Raw genomic sequence first — 21,515 nt, forward strand, 5'->3', positions numbered from 1 at the left:
AAATTGTTCTGCCTCATGTCCAGAGATTTTGTGAATCTCTTGTTTTTTGTCTGCATGGCAAGACCTCACAAAAAAGAGTTAACCCTCTTCTAGACTTATGTTTCTAGAGAGTCTCAGCATGCAGTTTTACATTAGGTCATAGGCTGGACATCATTATCTCAACGGGCTTTTCCAGCCTCATTGATTCTGTGTTTCTGTGCTGCTGGAGGGTGTGTGAACACATAGGCTGACCTATACTGTTGGTATCTCTTATTGTGTAGACACATGTTTTTGTACCTATATACTCTCTCTACCTGGTTTCCCAGTCATCTGGCACCATTCCCATTCCTGGCAGAGCACAATAGAGTGGCTTTTTAGGCTTGAAGTGAATTCTCAACACCAAACCTTTACTCACATGAACACAAAAAGTTGGCTGAGTAAGAGCAGTAGTCTGTCTAGGCCAATGTGTTGTCACCACTGTCATCACATAATATATCCATCCACTGGGCTGTGGTGGTTCAGCATGCTCATTAGTCCTGTCTTCCACTCCTCTGCCTGATGCTGCCAGTGCTTAACTGCAGTGTTTCACCTTATTTGCAGTCTTAACAGGGGTCTTACAGTTTTAGGCAGAGGGAAGCAGCTCTGCTGGCCTGGGAACACAGCTGATGTCTGTCCTGTCCTTAGGCAAGGAAGCAAAGATGTAGGCTGAATTAGCTTCCTTGGCTGAAGGTCCATGCTTCAGGTGTGCCCCATTCATACATTTCCAATTTGATATTTGTTCATAATAGAGTACATCATATATAAGATGGGTGGGCTAAATGAACCAACTAGTTGATCACTGAATATCCAGTACACAGCAGACTTAACCAGCACCAATTCCAAGACACAGATAAATAAAAATGTACCATTTCAACTACTTGTTTTAAGTTCATTATGAATAAAGGGATGAGTGTTGTAAGTAGGCACCATATAGCATATAATTTTTTAAAGAAACTGTGCAGATATAGAGATTAAATAAATATTCTGATGGAAGGCTCATTTTTCTGTGCCTGTTTGTGGCATTGAATACTGCTCAGGAGTATTAAAATAAAAATTTTTAAGTCCTTCACATAAGACAAGAGATCCTTACAATCTTTTAAAAGTCAGCTCTGCTGTCTTCATCTTCCTCATGTAGAATTTGACACAGTCTTCATACAAGATATACCAATTTTTTCTTGTGTAACTGTTGCTGGAATAGGAATTATAATAAAAACAGTTTGCATCACAATAATTATTAAAATGAGATAACTGTATTACAGTAAGTATATATTTCATAATTATATCAGAGAAAATACAACTGTGATTTCAATGCAGTTTAAAAATGTCATTGCAGAAAAGATTCTCTTCTGTCTGTAACAGCTGGAAGAACAACTTCAATTCTGTGATTGTAAAAGCTGACAGCTCACACCTAACTGAGCTGGTGTATTGTTTATGCCATAGATAGATAGATAGATAGATGAGAGAAACAAGTAAGTCTGATTCATCATGCTGCTGTTTCAAAAGCTCTCTGTCTAGAAGAGAAGAGCACATGGACAGCTCTCCAATCATGAGTTCTCCTGAAAAGGAAATACTGGTCTTTCTCACTTCAGCCTGCTTTACTAATTAGTAAATAGGTATTTCCTGAAATACACAGGACCCAGTGTTCTCTTTTGATCTCTTCACAGAATTCTGTTTGTTCACTGTTCTCTTGGTAGCCCAGAGTGGCAAAAGTGATATCTGTATGAGTATTCAAGCATCCCTTGGGCAAAGTGTAATGCTGGAGTATTCTCAGAACAACAGAAAAAACAGTCTTATCTCTGTCTCCTCAGAATATGTAAAGGTATTGTGCTATTCCTGCTTTTTGTGAGTAAAGCCCAGGAGGAATGAAACATTTGAGTCTCTGCCTTACTCAGCATATTGAGTAACTCGCCCAGGCCAGATACAAAATTCTTTTAAATGCAGGCCTTCCTGCTGGCAGCAACATTGTGCCACTTTGACATCCAGCAATAATTCTAAATGAGAGTGATTTGTTTTTCTTTAGAAGGCAGCAGATGGCAGCAAAGTTGTACTGATGTGCCAGACTAGTAGAAGAAGAAAAATATCTTAGTACACACACTCTAACAGCATTCCATGGAAAAAACCGTATCATTTGTTTTTGTCTTTCTTGCAATGTAGTTAAGAAAATAAATCAGGTTTAATGGCCCTTGTGCACTTGTAATGTGGGGTTTTTTTTCCCCATTACTAGAAGTTAATTAAATCAGATTGATGCTAGATGATGTGATTTATGACTCAGTAAATTACCTTTGTCTCTGCAGGAATCACTTCTTTGTGCAAATCTTTTTATATCCTTCATTAAACAGATACTATTTGCCTTGTGCAGATATGTCACAAAAGGTTAGATTGTGTGTGGCATCCTGACTGATAAAGGAACTTTGACTGCCATTCTCAGCTGTGAGTTATGTACACCACTTGCTCTCTCATTTCATTTAGCTGTCTGAATACGTAATTTTCCAAAGTTCCAAAATAGGTGAGGTTTGGTTTTGCTTTTTTTTTTTTTTTTTTAAAGAGAGAGAAAGGAGGAAGAAAATACTGCTATATAAAATCATAGTATTGGAGACACTCCAAAATCCCATTGCATTAAATAAAAAAATGAAGTCTGGGTTTTGGAGAAGAGCACTGGAAGTTCTGGGATTCAGTCCCTACTCATGAACTCATTTAGTGCTGCACTTGATATGTATGTTTGTTGAAGCTGTCACTGCCAGCAGTACCACATCCACTTAGGAGGAGCTGCAGTGATCATACATTGCTCAACTCATTTCAGTTTGAACTGAGTCTGGATTTGAGTTACCTCTTTTTGATAGAGTTCTGATCCCTTACTTCTACCTTTTAATAGTTTCTGCAGTCTTCAGAACTTCTGGATAAATTAAGTATAAAGCAAAACTTAGAATACAGTATTTAAGTATAAAAAATAGACGTGTTTTTGAAAGAAAGGCTTAATTTTTTTTTCTACTGAAGTCAGTAGAAGTTTTGTTTCCATTAGATGCCGTCTCAGGCCTGGGATTCAGTGTTGAGATTTGGTGTTGGGATTCCTATCTGGCTCATCGGTTCATCACCACCAGAATGTCTGATGTGTGTAGACAGTAAGGAGACTAATGATCGATGCCAGTTGCATATTTTTCGTGTTGTTTATCAATAAAGGGCCAAACTATGAATTTGTTCCTTATGCAGAATGAGATGCAGAGATGCACAGCCCCAGGAAAAAAAATTACTTAGAAAAACTGTCTTACAAAATCCATCGCTTTTTCCTTGTTGCTAAAGAGAACAAATTTTCTTTACCAGGTGCAGATGTCTCCTTCCAGCTTGCAGACTCAGATCTCCTCTGGAGTCCTTATACACAGGCAGGGAAGTGTGGTGGCCTCTGAGAGTTTACTGGTTTCTAGCAGAGAGGCACAATAGGGTCAGGTCATGTAAGGGGAAATGAGGAGCCCACACACCCTTTTGTCCTCTCCTGTAACAGCTATGGGATGGATTACATGCTGGCCTTTTAGTCTTTGAGTGTTTCAATTTCATGACAACTCCTGTGGCAGTAACCACCTATTAAAAGGACAATAATCATGTTTGTTTGATGAACTGCTTGGTTTGCTCCTGCACTAACAGATAAGATCCGTTACGTTTGTTCTCCTGTTTCTGCCAATACTACTGGACATCAGAGATTAAGACCCAGACATTTGTTTGTTTATTTTTACACCATGTTAGCAAAGTATGAAGAAAATATAAACCATTTTATAATTGCTGGAAAAGTTGTGTGTAATTCACAAGCTGACAGATGTGGGAAGCGATAGTTGACTGAAAGTATTGGAGGAATATTTATTTTGCAAACCTATTCTGAGAGACAGAATTACAAAATATTTGCTTTCAGTTAGGTTGGACAGATCTTTCCTGACTTTGGAAAAACCCAGGATCTTGTAAGTGGATGGGAGGGTTAAATGTTTGCTAAAAGTTATCAGAACATCAAAGTAAAAAGATTTAATTTGGCCTCCTCATTTCTGTTTCTGTTGCTGGGAATTTTGTATGCAAAATACTCCAGTCTTATCAAATCATTAACACTGATTCTGGTTTTCATGGAACCACTTGTTTTTCATTTGGAGACATTGTAGTTATAAAGCATTTTGACTAGTGTATATAGCATGCAGTAAAAAGGCTTTTTCATAGCAAAGTTCTTTACCTCATGAGCAAATTATGCTGCTTCTTATGAAGCATACATGGCCCTGCTCCAGAGAATTAAGTGTTTAAAAATTACAACTATTTCAAAGCTGACACAAATTATTTGGTGAAAAAAAAATGTTCTTTGAGAAATATTTGGATAATAAAAGCAAACCCCTGTGAACATAATAAACAAATTTTAGTTAGGCATAATTGGTTTTAGTTACTGGTTGTACTTAGTCAAGTTGGAATTTTTTCTCCTGATGCCTGTGTGCTCTACACTACTTAAGTATGATGTGAGATAATATAAAATGGTGTATTGACAGCACAAGGAAAGTATTTGGATGGCTTTCTGGAGTTGCCATTATTGGCTTTAATTATGACTTGTTGTCCTTTGGGTACTAAATGAGCCAGAAAAGGCTTCATACGTGCCAAAGCATTCATTAGTATTCCCCTTTCTGTCATTGTACTTGCAGAAGAAGTTTATATCTGGCACCTGACTACAGTTCTTACTAGCACAGACCAAGAGGCTTTGCAGATTTTGTTAATCATCTGAAAGTACACCAGTGTCTCTGATTTTTTGATACAGTAGTTCCTAGGTAACAGTGGCAGAACTCTCCGACCACTTTCTGATGTAACTGGAGAACAAATATTTTTTGTAGTCCTCTGTGTGACATGGCTGCTTAAAGTAAGTTTTGTGGCATCAACTGCAGAAAGAAAAATAATAACTTCCCTGTTCCATGTTAGGGGATCTGGACTAGGACTTCATGGGAAAGCACTTGTATATCAGCATTTAGGCTCTTTGCCATCATTCTGCATAGCACTAATAATGGAGCTGCAAAAATCTTTCTGAGCTAAAAATAGCTTTTAGAATTTATTTTGGTAATTTAAAAATTGTCTATAGTGAGGTACATTTCTTAACCATAGGGTGTTTCTAGGGGACATAGAAAACAAAATAATAACTCATAAAGCATATTCCATGAACTGCTCTGATGCTTCACTGTCGAGCTTACTGAGAATGGTGACCACTCCTTTAACATCTGCTGTTGAACAGACTGATGGACAAGGATCAATTCCTGCTCTGATATTTAACATTGCAAAACTAATTTTAATTTACAACCTTGTTTGAACTGAACTTACAGTCATGTTTAAGCCGCCTTTGAAATGCTGGCCTGTGAGGCACCGAACTGTTCTTAGAACTTAATACTTTAACTAAGGTGTTGTGCAAACAGATGCTTCTGATTTTGGAGGCATTTGATAACACCTTACACTTCTCACCTGTCAGAGCATAAGCTGGCCTTGACCTAAGCACACAGCTCCTCTTGAACTTCTAGGACTTTGAAAAGAAGCTTGTTTTCATAGGTTGGTACTGTTTCAAAACCTTGTTCTCCCTGAAACTTCAGGGGTTTCAAAAACCTCACACTTCTCAGAGATTTGTACTCCAGTTCATATATGGATTTCAACTACTGTTTAAAGGCTACCACCCAACATTTTGCTTTGTGGGATGTTCATGGTGAAAAGATGCTTAGGCAGTAATGTTTCCTGCATGGGCAAGAGAAAGAGCTTGGTCTTTACCCTTTAAAAGACATAGTTTCAAGTATTTCTTTGGGCATGGAGGAAATTTTAAAAATAAAAGATGTTCTATTCAGTTGCTATTTATTCCAGCTCCAACATTTTGCTTTTCCCCACGAGCGCTGCAGGTGGTGCCCTTGATCCTTCCAACAGCATTTTTTGCACTTTAGTAAGGTCAGCATTATGCCATCCTGCACCAGCTTGTTGGTTTTAGCTCTGTCCACCTAGACCAAGGGTATTTCAGGTCTGAGAGAAGTGTTTTCTATCAGTGAAAACGAAAACAGCGAAAAAAAGATATTTGCAGTGGGAACTGGGTTTTTGTAGTAAATGAAGAAAAGCTCAATACAAACAGAAGTAACCAGTTGACAAATACATACTTAGGCATGCTATTGCCCAGTCCAGCCTTATCTCCCAAGTTTAGATGGCAAAGATGCTAGCTGCATAACCTGTAAGTAAAACATTGTAGCTATTAAATTGTATGGTTCTGTTAATTTTGGTTGTTCTATGTATTTTAAGCAGGATCACACTTTCACCTACACGTTTTCATTTCCCTTTGCAAGCAACATAAAACTTATAAGCAGCAGCTCTTCTAATTTCAAAATCTTTCATGATTTGAGAATAGCCACTTGCTTGTTTCTTAGCTGGCAGCTATAACCTGTGATGAGGATCATGCATTTGCTGTCACCCCTTACCTCATAAAAAGTCTGTACCAGAAATCCCTCCCAGCAGTAGAGAGGTAAATTCTCTTCCAGCTGTTAACAAACAGATGGTAATTCAAATGCTTGGTTGAAAAGGATAAGGCAAGTAACAAAAAATGGGCAATTCTGAGCAAAAGTTCAAATCTTTGGAGAAAAAAAATCATTGTGAGTATATGCCGAGTGTCTAGTCAGCTGGATTCCTACCTTCCTACCCCTTTTTTTTTTTTTTTTTTTTTTTTTTTTTTTTTTTTTTTTTTTCAGCAATATTCCTGGAAAGGCGTCATTGCCAGTTCTTTAAAATTTTTCTTTTAAATATGTGTTCCTTAGGCATTTAGTGGTAGGTAAAAAAATAACCCTATTTCATTTATTCTAGCAGCATTTAATGCTACAGCTCCCCAGTCATCTTCTGTGTATGTTGACTATGTTTGGAGATAGTGTAAAATAAGGCATGTATTAAGTTTTACCCGAGGTGTTACACACAAAATACACTTGTTTAGTTAGTTTTCTTGGCATACCAAAAGTAAACACCAATAGATGGTGCTGTTGGTGCATTAGTAAGGTTCAGTTTCCCGTTTGTTTTCTGGTCTGAGGTTGGAATTTTGTTTTTTTATCTAAAAAAGAAAAAAAAAAGGGGGGGGGGGGGAGAGAACAAAACAACAAAATCCCTAATGCTGAGCTTTCATCCAAGATGTTCTGCCCACACTGAACCAGTCACCGTTTAACTTTAACCTGAACTGTGGCCCAGGAAATCCTTCCACATAAATAACCTTGGGAGTTGCCATGACCATTTTTGGAACATGCTCCCTCAATAAATCTGTTACTTTGTTGTGCAATGCTGAAGTATACAGTTGTTTCTCTGATTAATTAGGGCAAAAAATAAATTTGTACGCTCAATCCAAGCTGTGACACGTTTCAGCCCTGGCTGGAACATGGGTAGAGAAGGCCGTAAGAGTCTTCTCAACAGATCTGCCCTGGAATTTTAAGATGCATGCTTGCTTGCTTTTGAGTTTAGTTTATTTGACTAGATAAGGTGGCTGCTAAAAACGTCTGTAACTGAGGAGCTTTAGTCTGTCACAGAAGTGTCATGCTAGGTTAGTAAGGGTAAGACTGAAAACAGTAAGAAATCATTCATCTTGACCACCTGCCCCCACCAAAGACAACATAACAGAACCATTTTATGTAATAGTGTTTATTTTATTTCACATATTACCCATGGAGAACAACTGATACATTCTCTACATCTTTCACCAGTCTGGAATGCAAGATAAAAAAATGTATGGAAAAAGAGTTTAGCGTTTGACATTCACGATATGAAAAATAGAGGGGATACAATGTTTAAAAATGCCCTTATGCAATATATATATATATATATATAAAACGTATAAAAATAAAATATATTTAAAAAAAAAAAAAAGATACAAACAGGACATGACACAGAACAATCTTAAATATCGATACGTATCCCATGATCCACGCACACCGCACTTATAATTAACAAAAACCACGTACAATTGCACTTTTCCTCTCTGTGACGTTCAAGTATATGGCAGTCCCCGCAGGGACTAGTGAGTGTCCGATTCCCTGCCGGGTGCAGATAACGCAGAGGGTAGAGCAGATGTGGGCAACATGTCCTTGCGACCTGCCCCTGCCGAGGGCCGAACGTGCACCCTCTCACACTTGGGGTCCTCCCAGTCGCGGGGTCCCCCTGAGCAACCCCTCTTCGGGGCAAACTGGGCCGGAGCAGCTCCGAGCGCAGCCCGGCGGCAAGGCAGGCCCGGTCCCCCGGGGTGCAGCGGCGGGGTAGGGAGGGCGACATGGCGGCCGGTGAGGCAGCGGCGCCTCTGGCGGCCTTGGGCCGGGCGCCTTCAGTGCTAGGCGGCGGCGGAGCCGGCGGTGCCTCTCCTGGCGAGGGTAAGCAGTCCGTGACCGCTCCGCCGCTGCGGCGGACGGAGGGAGCAGCCCCAGTGCGTCTCCAGCGGGACATGGCCTTCACAGTTTCACCGCACTGGCTCTCCGCCGCGGGACCAGCCGCTCCTCGCTCTGTCGGGCCCTGGCGACGCGGCCCGCCGCTCCGCCGCCCCCGGCCCAGGGAAGGTGCGCCGGGGTCCCGCCCGGACGGGCGCTCTCCACGAATCAGAGTGGCAGCTCCCGAGCATCGACGGACCTCCGGAGTGTCCGTGCGTCAGTCTATCCATCAGAGACAGCCTCGGCCGGGTAGTGCGGCGTTCAGATCCCCAGAACAGGGGCGAGGGTCTGCGCCCGCCGCGTCCGGGGGCGCCGCCCGGCCCAAGGGAAGCGGTCCGGGCTGCGGCGTTCGGGCAGGGAGCGGCGCCTGCGGCCGTAGCCCTGGGGGCTGATCTTGTTGGGGGGAGCGGTATCGTCCTTATCCTTGTCCGTCAGCTGGTAGATCTGGTGGGCCAGCTTCTGCACCGTGCATGTCCCGAACCGGCACCCCGTGCGGATGGCTTGGAAGTGAGGGAAACTGTTAATGCTCTGGCGGTAGCGCTTGACGCGGATGTGAGCATCCTCCCGGCTGCTGCAAGGCAGGAAGAGAGAGCGGGCATTAGATACGTGCAGTGGGGCCTCGGAGCAGGGGACCCAGTAGGCCCGAGGCGGGGAGGGCAGGGAGCCCCCCAAGCTGGAGGCGGGCCCGTCCCTACTGTGCAAAGCCCCCTCACCGCCCCCGGCTCTGCCCTCCGCCGAGCGGCGGGAGAGAGGCAAGCTGGTCTCAGAGCAGAGCTTGCTGCCGATGGGAAGAGAGGCCCCGCTGTTTTATGGCTGTTACTTTATCTATGGATCCAGAGCTCAAGTTACTATTTATATTTGACTTTCACAGTAAAGGCGCTGCTATCTCCCGCCAGCTGAAGAGAGGCTGCTACTAGGGCGGTGTGCTGCCCGGGCAAGACCTGCCTCTGGGGCTTGGGGGTTCTATAGCGACAATAAGCCTCAGCACCCAGAAATGAGGGGAGCCCAAAACTTTCCACTGCCTCGAGCAAGTGCCGAGTCCAGAAAGGGCTGGAATTTACCTGGGATGCGAGACTCGGGGATCCTCCCTCACGTCCTGGGTCCGTATGAGGGGCTGCACCTCGGCGGCTGCCCCCAGCCCTCGGAGAGCTACCGAAGGCTTCATGTCCCGCTTGGCTCGGCTCAATGCCCATTTCGTCCATCTGAAAGGAGAGCAAGGGAAGAGGATAGCCTGTTAGCGCAAGTCTGCAAAGCAGGAGCCAAAGCAAATAGATTTAAGGGGGTACAGTCTTTGCCAGCGCCGAGATTTGTATGTGTGTATTTATTTATTTATTTTTAATGTGTCCTGAAAGGGCATGGGTCCTTTTGGGAGCTCTGCAATTCCCATAGGGAAGCCAGTCTCTCTGATCGTGGCCGGACCCCGGTGCAGGGTTGCGGAGGTTCCGCAGGTCCAAGAGCGGGCTGGGCGCTGGCAGGAAGGAGCGCTTCTATACTCACTTTCTTTTGAACTCCGTCGCTACGTCCACCTTTACAGCATCCACCCCGAAGAAGGTCACAGAGCCGACATAAAGCAGGGCTACGTGAAGTAGCTTCATACTGGCTGGGCTGCTGATGGAGAGAAAAGAGAAGAGTTCTAAGCATGGTTGCTAATAGAAGTCAAGTAAGGTCTGCCCTTTATTTCTGGTGATTCTAGAGAGCTCCCCCAGGCTACCGCTGACTTTGTTTGCGATATGAGCCAGAAGCTAGTATTTGCTCAACAACTTATCAGAGAGTAAATAACAGAGCCTCCAAAGTTTACGTTTGTCGAGAGTTTTACTTGCAGAGGCAGCTGAAAACCAGCAGGATTTCCAGAATACCCCCAGCGGCTTGTATTAGGATTTAGCAAACCCCTGAGATTAGAGAGAGCTGGCTATCAGACACATGGTTTCCAAACTCCGGCAAGTGTTTTGCTGCCTGAAAGTTTATCCCTTGATAGTTCATCTTCCCACTCCGCACGCAGAACCAGCTAGTTCTGGATCTTACGTTGTAAACGGCAGCTGATGCCAAGAGCCAGTGCAAGGCTCTGCAGCATAACTCCAAGCGCTTCATAACAGTCCAGATTTAGTAGATTTTTACTTCCTCTCCACCTCCCTTGCATCTTGTGTTCTTGTTGTCGAGAGAGGAAAAAAAAAAGTTCTTACCTGGCAGTGAGGATAATCCACTGAGACAAATGTTCTTGTAGTAGCGATCCGAAGTTGCAGGGTTTCCTGAGGATCGAGAACTCCTTCTTTGTGTGTCTGAAGTAACCACTGCCGAGCTGCGCTCCACCGCTCGCTTTTATAGAGCAGCGCGGGGGAAGTGGGTGGACCTTGGCGTGGCTGGACGATTTTTCTTTGACACCCCCACCCCCACCTCCGAATAACTTCTTAATCATTTTAGCGTGGATTGGGGGCAACCCATACTAGGGTAAAACCAAGAGGATTATTGAAAATTATCTTAAACAACCCCCTTGGTATTTTTGTTAATTCTAATGACAGCTTTAGGTGTGGATTCCGAGTAATGACATAACTTTCAAAATCTGATAAGCCCCTCGGTCTGTTTTACAGGAGACAGACTTTTTAACTGCCGGTATATAATTACGTTTACACGGTCTGCAGCATAATTTTTCATTGTAGGTGAGACAGATAGTGTAATTTCTCATTCAGTTTCAGATGGGTGGAAGCAGGGGTGTAGGAACTAGACCCTCACAATTTCAAAATCCATGCAAATCCCTCAGATACCCACGTTCCAAAAATAAACCCATATTTGGACAACATGAATTTTATGAGTAACTGTAATAAATGCCAGCCTTCTTTACATAAGTAAGGAGGTGACAAATCAGTCATCATTAATATTTATGACTCAACCTGAGTGCAATTTTTATCTAATAAGATGTATTTGGTTACTTGATCGAATCAGAGAAATCACGATTTAAATGGTCTTGGAAGATGAAGGTTAGAGCCTATTTCTGTACCTTTTATCGAAGGAGGCGGTATTACTCTGGGGCAAACACGGAGCCACTGAAATTCTTGGGGTTGTGGACGTCAGGGAAGACTTGCTGTGCATCGATTTATCCCCAATCCGTAAACTTTTATATACGTGAATGCATTCACATCCCTGCTTATAAAGCTAAACCAGTGCAGGATCCAAGTCTCCAAGAGCATTCTCCCGGCTGGCCAGCAGCAAAACCTCAGTCTGCCCACCTTTTTGGGCTTTTTAGCATCTTTGCTCCGTGAGGCTTCGGAAATGCAGAGGTCCGTCTTCGCAGCGGGTGCGGGAAGCGAGCACCAGAGAAATTGTTTCTCTGATTGCTTGTCACAATGCAAACTTAGTGGAAACGAGAGAAGTGCCCCCAAGAGACCTGCGTGCTAGAGCGACAGGGTCGCCTTCCCAGCGAGAGAGACTCGGAAGGGAGTTATGATCTGCTGTGTGCGAGATGTTTCTCTCACATCTTGCCCCAAGCAAAGTGTTTCAAAAATCAGGTGAGTATGTACTCGTGACTCTGCCTTTCTCGATAACCGCGGTATATAACAACACCCTGGAGAGGTATGTGCAAAGGGATGACGGAAACTTGCTGTGCATGGCTGACTCCGTCTAAGGTGCTCCCTCCCTCTCTCGCCAGCGGCGTCCAGGCATCTGGAGGCTTCTGTCTGCGGCATCTACCTGTCCTGGAGCCGGCTGGCCCACGAGCCGCCACCCCGCCTGGGCGCCGTCCCCTCGTCCTTCACAGTCTCCAGCAGCACCCGCCGGGAGGGTCGGCATTTACTGTAGCTGTTGGTTCCCCACTGCATCCTCCAACCGGCATTTTTTTCTCCCGAGCCGCCGGCACGGCTCCCGCGGGGCGAGGCTGTTTCCCCGGCAGTGAGCTGTCCGCCGGGGCAAGCCTAGATCCGCTCCAACGCCGCACCTGCCCTGCCAGAGCGCGGGGCGCGACGCGGCGGCGGCTCCGGGGGCACCGGGAGCCATCGGGGCAGAGCGACGGCTACAGAGCGCCTAAGGAGCCGGCCGGTTCGGGCTCCCCCTGGTCTGTTCCGCCCGTCGGGTCGGGCTGCGCCGTGGAGTCGCAGTCCCACTGCCCTCCCCATGGACCCTGCTGCTGAGCAGAAATGAGCGCAGCGAGAGGCCTGTGATGTACGCTCAGGGAGGAAGAAATGGGAAAATAGGTGTTCAAGAGTGGGACTGTGTCATGGCCAGAGCTGCACAACTGCATCAGACCACAATGACTAGGTCTCAGAGACCTCGTGAAGAAGCTCATGCGTGAGCAAGTTCAAGCGTTTTCTTATTCAGCAGAAGCTGAAACTGAACCTAGCTTTTTTCGAATAAGAAGGCAGGATTTTGTGTGATGAGTATTGCTTTGATTCTAATTAAGCCTCCTATTCCAGTAAAAAATGCACATACTTTCTCAAATGCTGGAAAATCCCTCATTAAAATCCTTAGCTAAACGGGAAGTGCATTTTGTATATTCTTAGGCGAACAATGCAGAAAAAATCCTATGTTGATTTAGGAATAGTAACAGTAGTGGGAACACAACTCACATGTGAGTTCCATACGGACTACAGCTGTCATTTTAGTGATACAATGTAAGCTCGTTCTAATTGATGAGGTGGCAAACACCGGGATATAAATTATCATTTATTGCTGATGTGATTTGTGAAAGGGCTTCATTAGATAAAGCTGCCTCAAATCTAACACAAAACATCATGTTCTTTGTTCAGCTGCTCAATTTGTTCTTCCTAAGCACTTGCATTCCTGTGCAGTTTGTAAGTGAGCAATAGTCACCAAATTTGTACTATGAAGTAACAGTGTCCCCTTTTATAGATTATTTAGTAACTATTGAGTTATTTCAATTTTGAGAAAAGTTACACAGAATTTTCTATGGAGATAGTAGTCTCAAACTGTTATTCTGAGGAAACATCATGAAGTTCAGCAAAACTGGACTCTCTTCTGAAGTGCAGGCTCTCCTCTGGATGCTGCCTCATTGATTGCAGTCAAGTTGGCCTGGAGAATCATCCAGCTCTTGTAATTGTTCACTGATTATCCTGGGCTCATCATTCAACCTATTGCTGTTGCCATATGTACAAAAGACTTAGTGTTATGTATCTGCTCTGGCAGGGGGATTGTGAAGATTAGTTGCTGTTTGTACAGAATTTTATTTAGGCTAATTTTTATTCCAAGAACAAAGGTTAAGAATCTGTAGGCATCAATGGTCAGTCAGTTTGAAGCAAATATTCTGTGCTGAATATGCAAGAAAAAGTGTTATTTGAAGCCAGTGGAAGTGCCTTTGTATGCTTCATTCCAGGTTCAAACAAATTTTATTGAGCTTGTATGCTGTGACTATGAATATACTTGATTATATTTCAGGCTGTATGAAATGAGCAGAATGACACCCCATGAGGGATGTAAAACCTGTCAGGCTCCACATGGCCACACAGAAAACCCTTGCTGCTAGTGCATGCACTCAGCCATCTTTATTTGTGACAAGGGCACAGTGACAGGGGTGATTCTGTTCCTGGTAGTCCCATTGGAGCTGCTTTTGTTGAGTTTTACATCTGATAGGTTTGAGTACACCAAACAAAGCCTTCTAAATGAGGATGGGATGCAAATTGGCAGGGGAAAAGTTGGTCAGGACCATGGCTGCTTCCCAGTTCTTTCATAGGATGGGATGATGCTTGATTAATGGAGTGCAGGCACAGTGTGGCTTTTGTATTTCTTGAAGAAGTTGACTGTAGAAGGTATTGTGAATCTTCACATCTTTTTGCTGCTAAGTACACAGTCTGAGTGTGGCAACATTGTCTTTTGTGTGCTTTCAGTCTCCTGGAGGGGCTACAGACACACAGTTCTTCCCTTCGGCTGCATATTGGGTCCTTCTGGAGACACAGGCCTTGGTGTCCACCCAGAGCCATTGCTCTGTGAGCCCCTTCATCTCCCATGAGGAAACAGGCTACTTTGCTGCAAGAGAGAGAATTATGGTTTTGGTGGTCTGAATGAAATTTGAGTTTACTTTGCATTAGGTTTTAGGTGAGCAAACAATCTGCCTGCTCCAATTCCTCATTTGTCCTATAGGAACATAAAATTTCTCTATACTTAAGGGAAGTTAAGGAAATAAGTTATGGATGACTGGTTTCTTTTGCTGTCAATGCAGGTACACAGCTGTGTTCAAACAGATTCAAACGGTGTCATTCCTGTTACATGAGTACTTAAGATGTGCCCCTGTTAGTGACGTGCTTTATATAAACTAACCAAGCATCGGCTATACTGGTCTAGATGGAAGAAGCAAGGCTGTAAAGTGGGCACTGGCAATAATTATGGAAGGAGTAAGTAACATCTTCCTCTTGATACAGAATTTGTTAATGCCCTGGGAAAAGTGTTAGCTGAAATTCTTAGCTTAAAAGAGCAGTGTGACATAACTACTGAGATTTCTTATTCCATGTTGAACCTTTGTATGAGTACAGATACAATAACCCCAAGGTCCCATTTCACTTCCAAATTAGCCAATTCTCAGTGTCTCAATACTTTTCCTCCAGAATTAGCTATACAGAACCATTTTGTAAATGGTTGTATGTCTTTGCTTTCTGCTGTTGAACAACTGCAGCATCCCCTCATAGGAGTTATGTCAGTGAGCTTTATGCTTGTCCACCTCACAGGGGTAGTATGTGGCTTCATTATGACTTGTGTTTTTTTATTGCTACATCAGAAATGCTTTTAATCAAAAAGTTCAGTGTTTTAAAAGCAGCTTAATGGGTTTCACTCATGAAAGTCTACAGGATCATGAAAATGCCTGTGCATAACTTAAGAAAGGTATTCCCTCTAGCTCCTACCTGTAGGAAAAAACTAACCCCATGGAGCGTATCTCTTTCTCAAAAGTATATTCAACCTTTTCAGTGTATGTATTATGTGGTTTTCTTTACTCCTAAAGTTAACAAGCAATTTTATTAAGTTTAGATCATTTTACGTGACACCCAACTTCAAAACAGTTAATTCACAAAGCTGTTTATTCCAAGATTTTGACTACTGTCCTCTGCTGAGAAGGCACAAACCATTGTGATTATTAGCAAGAGACTGCATCGATATGTCCCAGCTACATAGGTGTAAGAATTGCGTGTTTGAAACAGAAGCAGAAATGTCTGTGTGAAGCCACTAATGACTGACTGTTGGGTCCTTGATGCTGGATTGTGAAAAGCAAATTCAGTGTGCTGCCTTACCGTGTAACCCCTGGTACCCATGGCTGCTGCAGCTCCTCATGTAGTACATCTGATACCCTTTACATTGTTTGTTCTCTTTTGGGATATTAAACAGGATGTGCATGGAAGTTTATGAGACTGTTTTGGCTGACACCGCCAGTTAGCCAAGCGATCTACAGTCAGACACCCTGTTTATCAACAGCATCTCTGCAACTGTTAGCAAGCCTATCAAACTTTCGAGGGTGTGAATCCCAAAGGTGTCAGCCTCATACAAATAGCTGCCCTGTGGAGTGCTCGGACAGCCACCGCGTTGTGCCCAGACCAGCGCGCTGAGGCCAGGAGGATTACGCCGAGTTGCTGCCCGCCGTCACCCGCGCTAGCAGCATGGAAGAGGGAACCCATATCGACCAAGAGGACGCGGCAGCCGGCAGGATCGGGCAGAGCAGGGCAGCCCAGGCCAACCTCCTCTCGGCGCCGCTGCCGCGACATCTGGGGACAGACCCCAGGGCGGCGGCTGTTATGTGAGGAAAGGCCGGGGGATGAAATCCCTGCCCCGCTACTCGGTTGCCGGGCACCGCCGGAGAGCCCCGTCGGGCCTTGAGCGCCCCGACAGCCGCGCGGGCCGACTTCCCTCCGCGGCGGCATGTTCCGCACATCCCGGATAAAACGTAAACAGGAAACATCCTGGAAATGTTCAGTCTCGATTCCGAGGCTGAGCTCGGGGCGAGGGGGTGGGGGGGAGAGTGCGATGGCCTTAAATGCGCTACTGTGTTTTCTTTTCTCAGAAACTAAGCGAATGCGATGCCTTTCCCGGCCGCCTCTCTCAGGACAGGTTCCTGCGGAGGGCGGTGAGGTCAAGTCCCGCTCAGGCACCCGACTTTTCCTTTGCGTGCAGATCGGGAGAAAGTGTTGCGGACACCCTGCGCCATGGGTAGAGAGGCTGCACAGGCAGACTGCGAGGAGACAAATCCCACTGCGGGCAAGCTGCGAGGCGAGGGGGTTGGCGGGTGTGACCCCTAAAGGCAGCGGGGCTGTGCCGCCGGAGAGCCCTCAGCCCACGCCCAGCCCGGCGGGGTCACGGCGCAGCGGTCTCGGCGGCGCGCAGGCGCACAGCGCGCCCGCGCCTCCAACATGGCTGAGGTGGTGCCGCTTCTCTTGTGGCGGGCGCAGAGGGGAGGATGCTGAACCTCCCGGGAGCTGCCGCCGCAGCATCAGTAGCAGCAGCAGGGGTGGTGAAGCCCGAGCCGGGCTTCTCTCAGCCATGGCCAGGCTGGCCGACTATTTCATCGTGGTGGGCTATGACCACGAGAAGACAGGTAGGTGTGGCTGCGCGCAGGGCTGCCCCGCGGTGCCTGGCCTCTTCCCCCCTCCCCTCGTTCCTGTCCGGCCCCGGCTCCCTCCCGCCTCCGGTCGGGATGCAGGAGGAGGAGACTGTCGGGCACATGGGGAGCGTGTCCAGCAGTGGGGAGGAAGGCGTCTGTGGGCAGCGGGGCCGACCTCACCCCCGCGAAGGGGCGCAGTGGCCGGCGGTAGCCAGGGAAGGGTTAATTCCCCTTCCTGAGGCGGAGCGGGCCGGCGGAAAAGCTGAGGGGCACTTCTATCGCCCGGCGGCAGGCTGACCGGGCATGGGCAACCTTCGGCTGTGTGGAACGGCCTCGCCTCCCTCTCACGGCCTTAGTCCACCTGGCAGCCCCGCTAGCCGGGCCCCGCCGCGAGCAGGACATGGCGCGGGGCCGGGGAGGCGGCAGCCGGCCAGGGCGTACCCTGCGGCCTTGCCCCACCGTCCCGGTGGAAACGGGCTGTTGGTTCCTTGAAGAAAGCAGCTTAAAATAAATACTGTGAACGGACGTGCACACCACCTTCCCCCTGCCCCGCCCAGCAGCCGGTGCGGGCTGGCCGCAGAGGGTGTTTGTGGGTTCCTCTTTCCCGCGCTGTTTTTGCTGAAATCGGCGGTGCTGGCTGCTGTTTCCCCCCCTTTGTATTGCTAGCTGAGGCGTGTACAACCGCAGCCACAAAGGAGAACAAAGCTTGAGGGGCTTGGAAAGCAGTGGGGCTGTTTGCCCGTTTTGACTGGGGTCGTACAACTTCCTGTGCGTTAAAAAGGTGCCGCCGCGAACACCTGAGGAACCGCTGTGGCACTCCGTAGGCTCTTAAGGGGTAGCTGCTTTTTGGTTTGTTTGTTTGTTTTTGGCATGGTTTGTTTTTGGTTTTTTTTTTGAGAATCGAGGTGGTTTCTGTCTGCTCGGGTGGAAGGAAAACGGTGATACCTGCTGTCGTTTTGTGGGTAAAGCGAGAGTGGTTTCTATTAGGTAGATTGATGTTTTGATAATACCACAGTTGTTGCTGGGGAGACGTTAAATCGGTATTTGATCTGATTTGAAAATGAAGTGATTGGCAACTGGTATGTGTTTGTTTGGGGCGTTTCAGAACGATCCTTTGTATGTATGTTCTTAATAAACAATATTGTAAACAAGTGAATGTCCCCTAATTTGTTTGACTTTACTTAAACCAAACAACACTCAAGTTTGTTGCTCTAAGTAATTCTTTGAAATAGCAATTGTGTATAATCTGTATTTATTCTAATACCTTAGCTAGTAAACTCTTACAGTCGGGTTTTGTTTTGTTTTTTTTTTTTTAAGAAATACAGTTTTCAGGGACATCACTATATTTATGCGTTTAAAGATAAGGTGGCTTAAAAATTCTGGTTGCTTGGATGTTACTGTACCAGTACTGTTATTACATCACTTACAGTTCAGTTTCTCATCCCACCCCATTTGGGAATAGACTTGTCCTAATTGTAGTGACAAGATTATAAGACATGTGAAATCGAGTATACTTTATTAAAATAACAGGTCTCTCCTTTTGCTGTCTTGTTTGGAACGTTTCCTCCCGCAGTAATAAAGAGCCCAAGTCAAAACAAAAAAGCAATCAAAAAATCTAGGTGTGCTTTTAAGGAGGAGACAAAAGTAAGTAGGGTATCTTCTTAAAGGTTCTGGTCAATCTGGTACAGCTTGATTATGTGACATAGGCTTCTCAGTGTCATCTGTGATTTTGATGTTTGTAAAATATCCTCATCTATGGTGTTAAATGGTCTTATGAAGTTCACTAGAATTTTTCGCATGGCTGAAGTTTAGCAGGTTCAGAAACAACTCCAAAACCTTAATTTGAAAAGGCTGAGCCCAGAAAATAACTTTTTAGACTTCATCATCTAAATTACTCATTGCTGCTTTAGTGCTTCGTGCTAAAAATGCCTGAAGAAATGACATTCTGTTGAAGACTAGGCTTGCATTGTTCTTGAAATTCCTTTACCCCCACATGTGATCCCATAATACATGGAGTACTGACCTTTTTCTTGTAAAAGTCATAGTTTCTTGATGCATTTATTATATTCTCGCTATATAAAAAACGGGGGCAAACATTCTTTGGTTGCATTGTTAGGTGTATAGTTTTTTAGTTTTTTGTTTTGTTTTTTCATCTTCAGCAAGGTTATGGCTTGGTTTTAATGCACATTTTATAGTGTTGCGCTTTTTTTTTTTTGCTTTTTTTTTTTTTTTTTTTGCACTTATGGTTATGGTTTTTTTTGCACTTATGGTTTAACACTTATGGTTAATAAGAAAGGATGTTTATAGTAATGACTGTTCTCCCAGAAAAGCCCTACTGTCTCTTCTGTTTCTCTGTAGGAGCCATCACCTGCTTTGAGTTCACATGGGTTATGTGGATTTATTAACACTGTTAACCAATATCTGCAATACACTGAAAACATGGTAAAGATATTGCTTCCCTGTGCGGATTATTTAGCTTTACTAAAAAAACATGAAATATCTAAAATGTTGCCTTTATGTGCTTGTGCAATTAAGAGCACATTTCTAGATTTTTCTTGTTGCAGAAAAATGTTGTTATTGTTGTTACAGATTTTAATCTTACAAAGTCAGTATTAATGGGAGGTGAATATTACTACTGTCCTCAAATAAACCAAAGAGAATATCCTTTGGGGGCTGAGCATTTTAAAGTTCATTCCTGTCCCAGTCTGTGCCTTTGACTTTGAGTGTATTGCATTCCTGGTGCTGTCATCCCTATTGTGTTAGATCTTCCTGTGGTTTTCAGCTTGCTTTAAGGTGCTGAGTTTTCAAAAAGATCCTTCTTGCCTGAGTATTTTGCCTTTTTCACTGAGTGATTTTTTTTTTTTCTGGGGTACCTTTCTGCTAATTTGTCAGAGTTGGATCTCCAGTATGTACAAATGAATGCCAATATTGTCATAAAAGAGGAGCAAGAGCAGGCATAGGAAGGGCAGATATACTGCAGCCTGAATCATCTGAAGTGGTCCTAGATCCTGGGGATCAAGAATGTTCATCAGGTGTCTTAATCTCATATGTGTTCCAAGAAGAGTAACGGGTGCCTTTGAATAGTTCCTGTTACAGGGAGTTTATTTGTGCTCCGTAAGATGTATGGAAATTCAGCTTGAGTAGAGAATGAGCCTTGACAACTTAAGTGCCAGTAGGGCCCATAGGAAGCTAAGGAAAAGTCATTGTGTTGTAAAGGATGATCAGATTCATGTAACTTTTTTATGTATTTCAAGTATAGTTGACTGTATTCCTGCTTAAAATTTTCTTATCTTTCACCAAAAAAGTAAGTTGAAATAGTTGTAATTGCTGTTACATGTCTTTAAATCGTGTTCTGAGTCATGGTGAAGAGCTGTGATAGGAGTAGCTCCTGTTGGAACTTCATGTTCAGTGTCTTGTCAGAGCTGGAGAAACCAGATTTAATAAGTCCCTCAGATTTAAAAAACCAAAACTGTTGCTTTTGTTCTAACAGTGGAAATCCGACAGATTTCAGTGATGCACCAAGGTTGCTTTACCATGTTGATTTTACATCCAAGTGAAGCTTTACTAAGGCAGATAACCACATTTTTCTCCAATATATCAGCATAATATAAAATCTTTATGTAACTTGTTACAAAAGGCATTTACAGACATTCTGAAGGGAACAAAGGTGCTAGAAAATGTAGGCATTCTGGTTTAAATGCTGGAGAAAATCCCTGAAGACCTTACTATATATCCATTTTCCTTTTCCATGGATTTTGAAGTGTGTTTGTGCTTCACCAAAAATTCCCGTTGAATATGTTTGCATAATGGAATGTGGATGGGGTTTAGGAAGAACTCAGGTGTTTGCAAAGTTCATAAAAGGGTGTGAGAAAATGCCTTTTTGTTTTATTTTTGCTGGTGTAAGCTATAATCATAAATTTATCCATGGAATTTACATGTGATAGTACTTGAAAAAGGTGAATGAGATAACATTTTGTGTCTTTCTTAGCTCAGCAACCAAAAGGTAAGGTTAAAGAAGAGATAACTAAATACCGGAATTGATTTATTTGCCCATACACCCATAATGGCTTTCCTGCAGGATGCTGTTGTGTACCCAGCAGTTAACTCTGAAAGCCTGTGAGGTGAAGTGGATGTTTTCTGTGAGATGACTTTGCTGTAAAAAGAGAGACTAATGGTTTTTGTTCTTGCTTGTGTATGCAGTTGTAATGTGGGTGAAGGAAGGCTTGCAAGAGTATAGCAGTTTTAGTTGGCTGTTGTCATAACTGATAAATGCTGATATAATGTGTAGGCTCTGTTGTGGTTGCTTCTGTTCTGATTTATATCAGCTTCTTTTCAGGGAAGCCTTTCTTGTGTAACATAGCTTCATATCTTGGTGGATTTTGAAACTAGACAAGTGATTGATGATGGAATGGGAGAAGTTCCTAAATGCAGTTATCTGATTATTTTATTTTTTATGTGGGCAGATTTTGCCTGTGAATAAAATTCATACAGGGGGGTAAATAGCATATAATATGAGGATTTTTTTTGGTATATTTGATGTATATTTATAGTTGGGCATT

The 21,515-nt window shown here is 44.2% G+C and overlaps 3 protein-coding genes across 12 annotated transcripts in view; 1 reads left to right on the top strand and 2 right to left on the bottom strand.

Annotated features, from left to right (window-relative positions):
- Nucleotides 1-7,643: 7,643 nt before the first annotated feature.
- ADM (adrenomedullin) lies at nucleotides 7,644-10,745 on the bottom strand. 2 transcript variants are annotated; one of them, XM_071762622.1, is made up of 4 exons: nucleotides 10,616-10,745; nucleotides 9,933-10,040; nucleotides 9,497-9,637; nucleotides 7,644-9,006 (listed from the first exon to the last, which is right to left on the bottom strand). In XM_071762622.1, exons 2-4 carry the CDS (start codon nucleotides 10,028-10,030, stop codon nucleotides 8,697-8,699), a joined length of 549 nt encoding a protein of 182 aa, XP_071618723.1. In that variant the 5' UTR covers nucleotides 10,031-10,040; nucleotides 10,616-10,745; the 3' UTR covers nucleotides 7,644-8,696. The 2 variants fall into 2 exon arrangements, with proteins under 2 accessions (XP_071618723.1, XP_071618722.1); XM_071762621.1 differs by having other exon boundaries at nucleotides 9,933-10,043; nucleotides 10,616-10,736.
- A 3,154-nt stretch (nucleotides 10,746-13,899) lies between these two features.
- LOC139804800 (uncharacterized) lies at nucleotides 13,900-16,897 on the bottom strand. Its single transcript, XM_071762414.1, has 3 exons — nucleotides 16,714-16,897; nucleotides 15,907-16,683; nucleotides 13,900-14,402 (listed from the first exon to the last, which is right to left on the bottom strand). Exons 1-3 carry the CDS (start codon nucleotides 16,895-16,897, stop codon nucleotides 14,395-14,397), a joined length of 969 nt encoding a protein of 322 aa, XP_071618515.1. The 3' UTR covers nucleotides 13,900-14,394.
- Nucleotides 16,724-21,515, top strand: part of SBF2 (SET binding factor 2) — a 196,127-nt gene continuing 191,335 nt past the window's right edge. For 3 of the 9 annotated variants that reach the window (XM_071762584.1, XM_071762587.1, XM_071762586.1), the window contains exon 1: nucleotides 16,724-16,950. Coding sequence is in view for 4 of the 9 variants with exons in the window: in XM_071762585.1 (XP_071618686.1) it covers nucleotides 16,896-16,950 (55 nt within the window). In the remaining 5 variants the exon portion in view is untranslated. The remainder of the gene's footprint in view (nucleotides 16,951-21,515) is intronic. The other 6 variants (XM_071762590.1, XM_071762585.1, XM_071762589.1 and 3 more) reach the window with 3 other exon arrangements.

The sequence above is a fragment of the Heliangelus exortis genome, chromosome 18 (assembly GCF_036169615.1).
Source record: "Heliangelus exortis chromosome 18, bHelExo1.hap1, whole genome shotgun sequence".
NCBI classification, from domain to species: domain Eukaryota; kingdom Metazoa; phylum Chordata; class Aves; order Apodiformes; family Trochilidae; genus Heliangelus; species Heliangelus exortis.

Excerpts from the sequence above, each read along its gene's own strand:
- LOC139804800 (XM_071762414.1), bottom strand. The coding sequence starts at position 16,897 with ATGGCTGAGAGAAGCCCGGCTCGGGCTTCACCACCCCTGCTGCTGCTA. Across the intron at positions 16,684-16,713 it reads GCCGCCGAGACCGCTGCGCC|GGCTCTCCGGCGGCACAGCC; the intron begins GTGACCCCGCCG and ends GCGTGGGCTGAG.
- ADM (XM_071762622.1), bottom strand. The coding sequence starts at position 10,030 with ATGAAGCTACTTCACGTAGCCCTGCTTTATGTCGGCTCTGTGACCTTC. Across the intron at positions 9,638-9,932 it reads GCGACGGAGTTCAAAAGAAA|ATGGACGAAATGGGCATTGA; the intron begins GTGAGTATAGAA and ends CTCTCCTTTCAG. Across the intron at positions 9,007-9,496 it reads CCCCGAGTCTCGCATCCCAG|CAGCCGGGAGGATGCTCACA; the intron begins GTAAATTCCAGC and ends CCTGCCTTGCAG.